General features: G+C 43.0%; 1 protein-coding gene across 4 annotated transcripts in view; it reads left to right on the forward strand.

Moving 5' to 3' along the window:
* The first annotated feature begins 1,032 nt into the window (after nt 1-1,032).
* The window catches only part of reln (reelin), a 97,511-nt gene continuing 85,233 nt past the window's right edge, over nt 1,033-13,310 (forward strand). For all 4 annotated transcript variants that reach the window (XM_014335772.2, XM_014335774.2, XM_014335773.2 and 1 more), the window contains exon 1: nt 1,033-1,607. In XM_014335772.2, coding sequence (XP_014191258.1) covers nt 1,355-1,607 — 253 coding nt within the window. In that variant the 5' untranslated portion in view covers nt 1,033-1,354. The remainder of the gene's footprint in view (nt 1,608-13,310) is intronic.

Below are 13,310 nucleotides of genomic sequence, written 5' to 3' on the forward strand. Positions count from 1 at the left end.
CCCCCAACCCCTTTATCATAATAATTTATTTCATGTGTCTGTTTTGTCTTTGGCCGTGTGCCATGAAAGGAACTGTGCAGCCACTGAGACAATTTTTCTGTGTTTGTCATGTATCTGGAAAATGTTTTTGTCTCCACAAGGTCTGAAGAAGGAATGCTTGTTGGGTGGTGGGGGGTGCAAAGTGTATCACTTACACACAGAGCAAGAGAGAGATGGGCAGAGAAAGAGAGTCGCATGGCTGAAATACAGGTTCTTTGTATTTACTCGCAGGTGAAAAGGGAAGATATGCATGTGCTGGACGAATACTTATCCATCAGCTGGTGGTGGGGTAATGCAGAGTGGAACGGTGGTGCGGGCTAGTCTGACAGGGGAAAAAAGTTGGAGAATCTTGTGGAAAAGGAGATTCTCATGGAAAACCCATGAAAAAAAAGCGACAGAGGAGAAGAAGAAAAACAAATGCCGAGCACTTCTAAAGATGAGAGAAGAGACGGAGAGGTAGAGGTTTGAAAGAAGAAGGAGAGGGAGATCGAGGGGCAAAGTGGGAGAACAGCAGAAAGAGAGAAAGGGAAGGAGAGGGAGGTGAAGAGAGCTTAATAGGGAGGGAGAAAGGAGGTGTGATAGTGGGTGGGAGAGGAGGAGACAGTCTGGTGGATGGGCAAAAAGACAAAGGAAGAGAAGAGTGAAAGGGATCTGTCAGAGGGCTGCTCAGGGATGAAGAAACTAACAGATGCATAGAGATAAGGCCGCCAAGGTCTCCAGAGAGGGATACAAGAGTGCAATATGGAGTAACAGAATGGTTTAGTGAGAGGTAAAAAGGAGGAGATAAGAGAGGGGGAGAACGAGATTAAGGAAAAATTCAGAGTGATAGACTGGCGGAGAAGAGGGAGGAGAGAAGAGCTGGATGAGAGAGAGGAGGGAGGCCGTCTTGTAGAGCGCATACAGCACGCGTGGAGCTGGTGTTGGAGCGAACGAGAGACAGAGAGAGGAAGGGAGGGAGGGAGGGTGGGAGGAGAGAGGGAAACAGAGGGAGGGGGTGAGGTATTTAAACGCCGGAGCAGGACAGCACAGGCGAAGCTCTGAACTCCCCGAGAGTGGAGGTAGGACAGGGAGAGGAAAAAGAAGAGCAGTTTTCCTGACGACCAAGCCCACACACTCAGACACAGAAATACTGCACATACAAGCACACACAAGACGTGCACACTCTCACCCACACACTTTTGGACTTTCGACTCATCTCTGGACTCCAAACCTGTCCTCTGGAGCTCTACCCGCGCCTCCCTTGCTCCCAGCCATCACTCTCCTTGCCACTTCACCCACCTTCACTCCCTCAGCCCCTCGCGTGGTGTGAGGGCAGATGGCCATGGCGCGGGCCTCTCTTGGGGGTGCTTTAGGCTGTGCCCTGCTTGCCCTCGTCCTGGGGAGCAGCAACATGGATTTCGGGGCTCCCCCTGCAAGCTTCTACCCCCGTTTCAACCCCTTCTTCTTCCTGTGCACCCACCACGGTGAGCTGGAGGGAGCCGGGATAGCAGAAGGTGGGGGAGAGGTGCTTCTCACCCTCCAAATTACAGGCAACCCCACCACCTACACCCCTGGACAGGAGTATCAAGGTGAGCACACCCCCTAAGGTGTCCACTTTTTAAAAAAATTCTGCATGGAAAAGAGAATGGGATGTGTTTGTTTCAGCAATGTTGATGTCAGTAAGGAATCAGTAAAATAGAAATGCTTTGAATTGATAAAATTGTGTATTTTTAAAAAAATCTCTTTTTGATGATTCATTTCTACAAAAATGCAATATGCATAATATGCACTTTGCAGTAAGACATACAACGAACTTATCGAACAAGAATTTTGCACACTGCGGGTGCAGTTAATTCCTTTTCGTGCAGGTGTTTCGTGCGGCTGTTGCGTGTGCACATGGGAGTTAACAGGTTCTGTGAGGTGGCTGTTGTTGGAAACCAGCATTTATGTAACTGTAATAAATAGTGATGCTGAGTGGGACTCCTCTGATCCCGATGCTCCATGTGTAGGTGGCTTCTCCACAGGACTAACGGCGAGATCCCTCCAACTGAATGAGAGTGAGAGAGAGTGTGAAGGCTGCGAGTGCGAATGGACAAAACGGAGCACCACAGAAAGAGATGCTCTGACTGATAGGGAGAAAAGATTAGGAAATCAGTGAATCGTGCTTCGACTGGAAGAGGAGACAGATACTTGTGTCCCCTTTCCCACACTGTTGTGCCGGCACCTGGTCCTGGAAAGCAGATCCCCTCTGACCTCCCCAAACTCTGCTCGTTCGCTCTCGCCTTACTTAACACTGGGGACGGTGACCCTAACAGGCCACCACAGACCGACTAAGGTTACATTCCCACGCAGCTATCATCTTAACAGAGAATTGATGTATGCACATTTTAATGTGTCCACCATATACGGTTTCCTAAATATACATGCATTGTGTGCACCTTGCTGATGTATTTGATTTAATTTAATACATTATTGTTGACGACGGAATCCAGTTATCTTAACTCTCAATTCAGAGTTTGTGTAACTGTATGAAGAAAGGAAAAAAAGGGCAGGAAAACAGATCAGGAAAGGATGAAGCAGTATTATTCTATGTCGGAAAAATAACAGCCCGGATCAGCCCTTCAGTCAAGCACCTTTAACTGGGGCCGGGCTTGTAGGGAGAGTGGGTGGGGAGAGATTTGAATAACTAGCTGGTGGATGGGAGGGAAAGCGCGCACAGAGAGGTTTAGATAATTAGCATTAGAAATGTGGTGGACTGGGAGGAGGGAGAGATTTAAATAGGGCCAAGACTGGGATCGGATGGAGTAGGGGGAGATTTAAATGACGATGAGAGGATTGAGCCGATAAGATACCAGCAGCAGGGCTTGCACAGAAAAATGACAGGGTTCCAAGCTGCTCACTTTTTCTCCCCCCCCCGCCCCGCCTCTGTCCCATGTTTTGGCACATGGCAGCAGGTCATTGTTACATTTCCAGGGTTTTGACTGAGTTTGCTTGGGGATGGAAGGGAAAAATGGCAAGCGAGCAAGTGAAATGCTGCTGGCTGTGTGCATAGTTGTGCAATCGTGAGCAATCCCAGTCTCGTCTCTTTTCCACCTCTCTCATCTTTTCAAACCTTGATGGTTACAGCCAGCCTTGCATGTTCTTACCACAGCCATTGCCAGGCTCATCGTGGTAGGAATTGAGTGGATTTTGAGGGGCTACACATACACAGCAGTGAGACTGAGGACGGGCATCTATCTGCATGCCCTGCTAAATGTGGAGTGATAGAAAAAGACAAAAAATGACATCCTCTCGTTATATGATAGAGCAGACAAAGTGTTTTCTGGGAATAAGCTTGTGTATTTAAGTGGTTTATATTTTTCCCCTGTTTTTCTGTGCTTTTTGAACCTTAGTTTTGCATTAGATTTTGGTTTAATCTTCTAAAGCAATGTGTGATATAACTATTGAACGAAATGGGGGTGGAAAGTATTCGAGGTTCTGGCTGTATGCTTGTTGAAGAAGCTGTAGAAAAGAAAACTGAAGAAAGACCGTGAAGGAGAAGAGGTAGAGGTTAGTGGATGGAGGTAAAGTTACAGAAAAGGAAAGAGATAGATGATCTTTTATAAAAGAGACAGGAGGTGAGTGTCTCAGAAATCTAACTCAGCGTTTGGTGCAGAGCAAGAGGAAGATTCAGTGTGGCCGCACAGTAATTGAGTTTCCAACCTGACCTCACTGCCTCTTGCTTCTCTGTTGCTTTTGAGTGATAAGCCCATGTGTGGGCAGTGTACTTTTGAATGTGTAGACAAGATTACGGTGTTTAGCTATCAGAATGAAATGACCAAGAGAGGCTGAAAAATGTTTGAGAGGGTGGGTGTACTGGCGGGGTCATTGTGGACAAAACAGAAATACAGCACTGTGGGGACTTTCTGAACTGCTTGGAAACAAAAGGGGAGAAATGAAAAGGTCTGTTGAGATTTGTTTGCTCACATTCAGACTCTAGGGTCGCTTCTTATTCCAGACAAATGGAAGCCAAGTGTGCACATACTGCCTACGTAGAGCCTTATCTTTTAATAAATAGACAGAAGCAAAAAAGAAAAAAAAAGTGAGGTCACACTGGGATTTAAGGCTGTCCTCTAAATAACCAAATGACCCTTTTGAACTACTTTTGATACACTCGGGAAGCAGCTCTCTTTATTTCAATGATGTTAAAACATTTTTTTCATTTGCCGCCTGGCCTCTTTTAACACTGCTCTGGGAGTCAGCGACGGTCTCTATACAGCAACCACATGTTTATAAGAAGCAACATCAGAATACAAAACCCAGAGCACGGTTTCTAAACACAGTTAATCAGAGAAAGCTGTTTTGCATTTCTGTCATTTCTCGTCACCCTGCTGTGGAAATCTTGCGTGTTCGTCTTCACAGATGAACAATAACATTAAGAAAACACGGTGACACAGCAGAGAGAAGAAAAGGAACAGGCAGATTTGATCTAAACAGAGCATTAGATTTAAATCCGGGGCTGAAGGGACATCATTTCACCGGATCGTGGAGCGTTTGGGTCTTCATTAGAAAGCACAGATTGGCGAGGGGACAGAAGGGCTGTGTGGTGTCCTCTGAAAGTCAGCAGAGAACAGCCAGACAAATGGAGGTATATAGGTAGAAATGGGGCCAGTGAGATTGATTGGGGTCTTTTTCATGTCAAGGTGTTTGCACCAATTTGTTTGTGTTAATGGCCGTACACTCTTGGAAAAAACCCCCACAGTCATGTTTATCGTACCACGACTGTTCGTATGGACATCTGCGTTTTGTTTGTGCCACTTAAAAGTGTGAGTGAGTTGTCTAGAGCTTGCTTTTATATGCACAGTTCTTGATGTCATTGTGAAGCACTGAGCCACTCATGCAACCATGCAGGTTCCAAACAGCCCATACAATGGTCTTTTTCAGTGTCGCTCAGGAGGAGGAAGGGGCAAAACAAGACGGCTGCTTAGAGAAGGAGTTGTCAGTAGATGCTGAAACAGCCTTTCCTAATCTGTCTATGGTTTAGTCCGTGGACCTTTTCCATGTGCAAATGATTGAAAAAGCCAGAGAAACAATCAACATTTCAAGGAGATTTGGACGTTGCCACTAAATGACATTCTTAGTGGGAGTTTGGCGATAAATTCATCCTCACAAAATGCCATCAGCTCATGCCACGATAACCTATGAGATTAGGCTTAGTGAATTGCTCTGTCCGCTCTCCTGTCAGTCGCCAGAAACAGCTCATTGTGCCTCGCAAAGTAAAAGAGGCCATTATCTATCTGCAAAGTTGATTACTCGTCATGGTTGGGGGAGTTTTTCTGCAAGTGTGCTGTTGACTGATGTCTGTAGAACAACATGTTGAATTGAAGGTCACAAGAACAAGGCCCCAGAAGGGTTGTAGAAAAGCAAATATTATCTTGCCTACATCACATTATGCTAGTAAACCCCCAGAAAGATGTCTTGCAAACATAGGGCCCATCTTTAGACTATCCAAACAGGCACGCGCCGGCTTCAGATTGAATGGCCAAATGACATCAATCTGCTGTGACTATGGCAGCCGCTTGGATGTCATCAGCACCTTCTGCAGTACTTAACCTCTGAGGACTGTTAAGTGTCTGCTTTCTGACCTCTGACCACTTCTTGTCAGTGCTGCATTGTTTAGAGTTCTGTTCCTGGGAAGATTAGATTAGAACTTTTTTTTTCTGTCCACCTTACATTTCTGTTCCCCTTACATGTAATATTTTGTATGTATCACTTCACAAGACTAAGAAAACTTGAAGAAACCTTGGTCAGCAAACCATTTAAAGACTGTCCTAGATTTTATGCAGTTTTGGGAACAGCGTAAACGTGAGCAAGACTGGGGAAAGAAGTGAGGGGCGAGGGGCTAATGGTTTAATAGGGCTCTCTTGTGAGCAAAAAGCAACATGCGGACAGCACAAGCACTTTCAAGTGGTCCAAACCCGTGCATTCATTAGCTTCCCGGCCCTTCAGCCTCTCTGCCTCCTGCTGCTGTGTTTGAATAGGTCACTTCAGTGGGTAGAGAGAAGTGTGTCAAGTGTATTACTGTTTGTATGGGCTTTTTTGGGTGTGTTTGGGTGTTCTGTCTTTGTGGACACTGAATGATGAACCATTTAAAAACCATTGTGCTTTCTGAGTTATGCCAGTTTCCTTTATATCAAGGAGCAGATGGGCGAGAAATGAGAATGGATATTCATTGGGAATCTTCCCTTTGTCACACATGCACGCCTGGCTGTGTGCACAGCACTCAGCTCTTGGTGGGTGATCCATCATGACATAGAGACAGGTCAGATGTTCCGCTGGCTAAACACAAATGTCCTGATCAGCGGGCTATTACAATTCTCTGTGGCGGTGTTACAAAATGACATCGCAACATAAGTTAGTATTTTCCTGCTGTCATGTGCTAAATTGCTATGCCAATATATTTCCTTATTAATGTTCTTAAGCTATTATAACATACTGTACAAACACATGACATTGCAGAAATAATAATAAACTTGCAGCGACAAACACACTTCTCTGTTGCCGCCTTTGTTTTCTTTTTTCTCATAAAGAGTCAATGAAAGGCTGCAGCAGAGAAATTCAAGCCGTGATAGTTGAGATGGTGCAGATGCCACCTATAAGCTACATTTCTGGAAAATTGATTTACTGCATCAGAGCACAGAAAATCTCCTTAGATAGCAGTTACATTGTTAGCCGTTGCCTGGCTGGTGCCAGAATGATGCCAGCGTGGTGCCAGGTGTGGTAGAAAAACTAAAATTGAAGGCAGTGAGTGGATCCCTGCCAGGCAGAGGTGCGCGCCTGTGCCAGTCTTATCTGGCCAAGCGGCACAGAGCTGCTACATCTTTTATTTTCAATTTCCTCAACAGATTCATTTTCCAGCCAAAACAAGAAAGCTCCTAACAAGCACATGTGAGTTGTGTTTTCATTAACTTTCACGAGTGGGCAGATGAGTGGCTGTAAGGATTTTCAGGATGCTAGAGTGCATGTTTGTCTGTTGGGAGGCAGAGGGGGGGCTGATTTGGAGTGTCTGTATGTTGATAATACGAGATGTGATGTGCAGAAACTAGACTCCCGTTGTCCCAACGTGTCCTCAAATAGTGCATTTCCCATGTGTCTGTTTCTGAAGTGTGTGGGTTTCTGTTTTAGAAAGCACAAATACCAGCATGTTCCACTCCTGGCACACATTTTGCAGCCAATGGAAACCACATCAATTATAGTGACATTATGAGCTTTTCCACCTTTGATGCACTTTAGCAGCATTCTTGGTGGTGACTTTCTCAGGATTTAACAGTAAACAAAGCTAATGGAAGCCACAGTGTGGGAAGACAATGGCTGTACTTTGTGAACACGATTGCTATTTGCTTACGCATTCAGGCATGTCTAATTTGTCATTATTCTTAATGTAAGAATTAGGACAAAGGAAAAGAAAAAAGTACAAAAGACATTATTTGCACAAAAAGTTTATTTATCCATGTTACTTGTAAACTTGATTTCTTATGTTTGCTTTGACACAAAGCGTGTCGCTTCAGCTCACAATTCTCTGCATGTGTTTGCTCTGATTTCATCTGGAAGTTTTTGGTGTCTTATGTATTTAAGTCATTGTTGATTCTTTTAAAATGCTGGCATACTAGTCCTTTTCGGATATGCTGTCTTCTTTATTTTTCCTAGTTCATGTGGAGTAGAAAAGTTTGTGCACTGAGTAACATGCCAAATTTTGTTCCATAGATCTGTTTAGCAAGAGGGTTTGTGGGTTCTGACAGCACAGCACAGAGGAAGAATCAAACATGTTCAATGTTTGATTCTTAAGCAGTAAATAAAGAGCAAAATGTCTTCCAAGCATCCAAGCCACCCAAACTAGCATGCTAGACCTACATCTAAGATTTAAAGCGGATGCTCCAGCACCTTCAGTTGATAAACCTGTAGCTCTGATAAACTGGTTACTGTCAAATTAGGGGTTTTTTTTATGTCTTGGAGATATTTACTCAGTAATAAGACAAAAGTGACATCCCACAGCCTCCTAACAACTTCAACGCATCCTTTCTTTCATCTCATCCCTGTGTTCATGGTGCAGATGTGAGGAAAGTTAGATACTTAAGAAACTAGCTAGCTCCACAGAAGAGGAACAAGCATAAATGGAGTACAGCTTTTTTTTCTTTTTCTTTTTTTTTTATTAAATGTCATGTAATTTTCGAGCAGCTCTAAATATCACCAAACACACAAACTTTCTGGGCAACGTTTTTGCCAGCTAAAACAGCAGCTGTTGTACTTTCCGGGGAGATGAAAATGTGACAGTGTCAGAAATGGAGAAAGATGTAAGACAGGAGTGGAGAGATGGGAGAGAGCTTGCTTTCAGAAGTAACTGCTCAACACGTGAAATTTGATAAAGAGGAAATGTGAAGCTTCTATTTAATGTCCTCATTCATTTTCGAGGTTTTAAGTCGGATATTGGATGTGTACAGCACACGTTACTGAAGTTGTGTTCTTCCATTTTGTGAAACATCACAAACTGAAGTATAATAATTTTGTGTTATTCAAAGAAAATACCAGGCAGTTTATTGCCGGATATTCAGGTTAGTTTGCAACAGTGTTTCAGGTTTACTGTGATTCAGTATGGTTACATCAAAGGTAGCAAATATTATTATATCGTTAGCTTCATAGCATAAGTGCCTAAGTCATTTTTTGGTCAAATTGAGATTTTTGCCTAACTTTACTCCCCTACCACTGCTGCATCATCCTGTCCGTCTGAAACACAAAACACAAAAAAATGACTTAGGCACTTATGCTATGAAGCTAACGATATATAATATTTAATGGGATGATGTTTATTAGTTTCACTCACCTAATTTGACCTTTTATACGAACATTATACGGTCAAGGGTTTGGAAATCAGCCGTAGAGCTCACAAAACATCTCTTGCTGAATTCAGTTGGAGCCTTTAATCCACAAAAAAACAGTGAATATTAAAGTAGCAGGTCAGCTGATCACAGCCTGTGCACAAAGAGAAATCTACAGTAACTCACAATGCAAGTTATTATGTGACTTATTTTTAAGTACTCTTTTCCCTGCACTGCTACACTCAATCTGGGGGTTCTCCGATATACCAAATCCCACTTTACCCCCTGTCTACACCCATTTTGGGTACGAGTCCCATTTTGGAAACCATGCTCAAGGAATGGAAAACTACCTTTGCAGAAACACAGAACTTTGGACAAAAAGTAAAGGAAAGAAATCTGGTAACATGTAGAGGGAATGTCAAAGTCTGATGAATTCATAAAAACTCTGAAGTGCGTTGGGGATTTTTGAATATAAATTTAAATCATTTTTAAAATTATTCAAGTGAGAGACTTGGGTTTTTGGGGGGTTTTTTGCAGAAAGGGTTTCCAGCATACCCCTGCTGAGGAGAAAATTAAAGTCTTTTATTTCCATCGAGCACCTATTGTGGAGAAAAAAAACATGGAGAAAACTTTCAGCGCAACTGTTTCAGCTGAACGTCAACCAGTCAAACTGATTGATTGACTGAAATTCCGTTCTGCCTTTAGTGGCATTGGTATTGGATGACAAAACATTTTACCCTCTTTGTATGTTTTATTTCTATTTATTCTCATTTAACTTCTTGCACAACTTCTTTGTGCAGAATGTTTTTTATTCACAGTTGTTGTTCATTTTTTAACACAAATGCCATTTGCTTTCACATGTTGTCGTCGAATGCAATTATCTCGTGTCTTAGAAGTGAAGTTCAATTGTGTAAATACTTCCTGGGGCAGCTGCATGTATCAGTTTCTATGATAAAGTATAATGAGAAACAGAGCGTCAACTCAAATAGCCAAAATACTCGAAACCCTGAGGGAGGGAGAGTATCAACCGCATTGTATTTACTGCTCAAGTTGTTTTAATAGAAAACATGAGTGACACACCCTTCTGCAGTCTATTCAAATTATTTGTATTATTTTATAATTGCACACTCCAGTTTTCCCTTTTCCTCTGCCTCTTTGATGTTCACTTTCAACTAACATGTGGTTGTAAATATATTTACAAAGTTATTTCCTTCTCAAGTCTCAGATAACAGGGCTACACGTGGCATTAAGAGTTCTCTGTGTCTATTCAAACTCCCCCTTACCACTTTGCCTCACAACAGTGTTGGTGATTCTCATCAAGGGGTACAAAGTGGCTCAAAACTGGATGAGAAAAGTGATGAATCCTTCTGTTGTTCTCTTGGGATCCTTTACCAACTGCTGTCAGTTTTGCCAATGGCCTCTTCCTTTAAGAGAAAGGAGGCTGCTGATGGAGCACTGTGCACCTCCGCCTCTTTCTTCTACTTCTCTTTTTGCTCTAGACCCTCCTCCTGGCAGCTTCATTGAGAAAACTGTAATCCCTGCTTGGGGGGCAGTGTGTCGTCTGTGCTGATAGCATTCAGAGGGACTTGTAGCGCTCCAATGGGCCCACTACAGAGGAGGCGGCTTGGTGCAACTGGCTGGGTGCTGGGCACACGCCGTGTGGCACAGGCGGATTAGTCCCAGCCCTGGCCCCTTCCCCCCCACCCATTCAGCATCAGCCTCCTTCAAACGACTATCCCACTCTGCCCAGAAAAACACAGCAGGCTGGCAGAAACAGATTACAGATCGGCACATCGAAAAGCACATATTCCGTCCTTGAAAATGCTTCCCATTTCCCCGCTGTTCCCAAATATGCAACCTCAAACCTCCAGCCTCCATTACGCCATGTGTGAGTTCTGACTCAGGAAAATTGAAACTTCCTCAGAGCTTTTTCCTGTGGACCCCAACAACAAACATCTATTTTGCTTTTGGTGGTTCATCAGCTACATTTCTGAAATCCAAGATCACTTTTAGTCATTACTTACTCAAGAAGTCTTAAGAAAAGAATGTCTTTAAAATCTGTCCAAGTAGATAAGAAGCCTGTAAAACATGGAATATCAATGAGCCAGTGACATATTTTTTTCAAAAGATAAAAGAAGGTCTCTTTTTGCCAAGGAATACCCAGTTGAGCTGTGTCTTACACCCCTGTGGATCAGGTGTTTGATTGTATCTTGCCTGTCAGGGAGAACCGGGAACTGAAATCAAGAATGATAGAGGTCTAAACTAAAGATTAAGTGAGACCTCACCTTCCAGACGTGCTGCACTCGAGGGAGACTGACAATATCCAATAAAAAGACACAGTTTCTCTCACCCTTGTATTTTTCATTTAAAAAAATAATAAAGTGAAAGTGTGAACTCGCGGTAAACGCAACTTTAGCATTCCCGAAGCCACAGCTCCTTCTCGAGATTACATTTATTTTTTTACATCGTATGTGTTCACTCAGTGGAATAATCATAATAGGTTTAACTTAAATAGCGTGTTAGTTAGAATAAATCCCAGGGAAATACTTCTTTTCCTGACTCTCATTCAGTGGATCGTAGCTAGCTGGGGGTGATTTGGAGCCACAGGGAAAGAAGACATGACTCAGAAATGTGGCATAGTGTTTTTTATTTGGAGGGCCCAAAAAGCAGACCAGCTGATCTCAGTGTCAGTCCACATGAGCTGGTAGTTCAGGTAATACTTTTGTATGCAAAATTCATGCAGAGCATTTTATCTAAGCTGTTTTAAGCTGCTTGAACTTGCTGTGTATCTGCAAGCCCCTTTGCAGCCCACCCCTAGCAGAGCTCCTTCCTTTGTGCTGTATCTGACTTAAAAAGTGTCATTTTAATCATTCATTAGTGTTTATTAGTCCATGATCCTGTGTTCTGTTCTCGGTGTCTCTACTGCTCTCCAGCTTTCCGTGTGGAAGGGCAGGGAGGTCCAGAAACAGAGCCATACTGTCACTTTTAAATTACCGCAGACTGGAATATTAGACTTGCTTTCATAATACCGTATTTAACCGAAATACTTATGCTTGCAAACACACCAGATACCTATTGCACCAGCTTAGCACATTCCACTTTGTCTGAACACAGACATCGCATTTGTCAATGACTCAACACATTAGCTTATTTGCACGTCACTGTCACATGCAGAGCGATAGTAATTGAGTGATCCCTGTTATCAAGTGAAAGCAGAGGTCTGAGGTGGAAGTTAAGACAGAAAAGAGGTGGGGATGAGAAAGGGGAGATGGTGAGAGTATGAAAGCATTAATTTTCAGCAATAAGTGCATTCTTAGCAAGCTGTGCTGGTGTGATTAAGACTGGATGTCACAGGAAGCACTCCCCATTGATCCGCTGCCAGTAGAGACCATCTAGTCTTTCATTATGGCAACCAGCTTGTTAATTAGAAATCAATCATCCCCTCTGCTCTATGCAAGCCCCTTCCCCACCAGCGTGCCACTCTCCTTCCACCAAGCATTCATACCCAAAAGCTACAGAGGCGTGTCAGACTTTGACTGATGTCAGTACTTTTTCACTTAGCTGGCCATAATTTGTAACTTTCACGCCAAGAAAGAGCAGGGAGCTGAGAGCAAAATAGCGTGGCACTTCCTTTCCAGCTGCCAGGAAGTCTTTGAGTTCTTGAAAGACTTTGACAATTGGAATTCATATTCGCCAGATGAATAACAGCTATCATGTTGTCTTTTGGCTGTGTGCACTTGTATATTTTCAGGAAGAGACCTGTAGGTTCAGAGGACACTTTTTGATGACTGTTAAAGTCATTATAAATCTAATGAACTGTTTTAACTGTTTTGATCCATAAAAAAAATCACGGATAAGCCGACGTGTTGACGAAGCATATGGTTATGTAATGTACTGCTGTTCTGAATAAAAGAAGCATAATCTACAAAATAACTCACAGTTAAAAAAGAAACACGATCTCCCAAGTATATACATAGAACAAGTGTTATTAATAGAGGAAAATGTTGTGTAAGCAGAAAGGCGTAGGAAAAGTGGGTGTGGAAAAGACGCTAAGATGTAGTGACAGAGCTGGGATGAAAAGTGAACCTCTGTGAAATGACAGTTCCATTATTCATATTAGCGCTATTAAATCTGTGATAGTAGGAATATGGTCGGGACTGCTGTTAGCCGAGAATACACTAAGCATGTGTGTGAGTTACTCCTGTGTGCACATATCGGAGCACAGATGTATACATACTGTTTTTGAGCTCCTGTGTGCACATGCATCCAGTAGTAGTACAGTAGCAGTAGTAGCAGAACAGCTGTGTTTTCAGAAAGCCATGTCCAGATGTTCCTGGGCAGTAGGCATTAAAAGCTAGGTTAGTGTATTACAGGCACAGGTGGGGAAAAAAGAGCCATTGTAGACGAATTCTGTGCATCAGATTAAAAACATAAAAATAC

This window comes from Haplochromis burtoni, unplaced genomic scaffold, assembly GCF_018398535.1.
Source record: "Haplochromis burtoni strain Fernald_Lab_line unplaced genomic scaffold, NCSU_Asbu1 Contig_77, whole genome shotgun sequence".
In the NCBI taxonomy this organism is placed as follows: Eukaryota; Metazoa; Chordata; class Actinopteri; order Cichliformes; family Cichlidae; genus Haplochromis; species Haplochromis burtoni.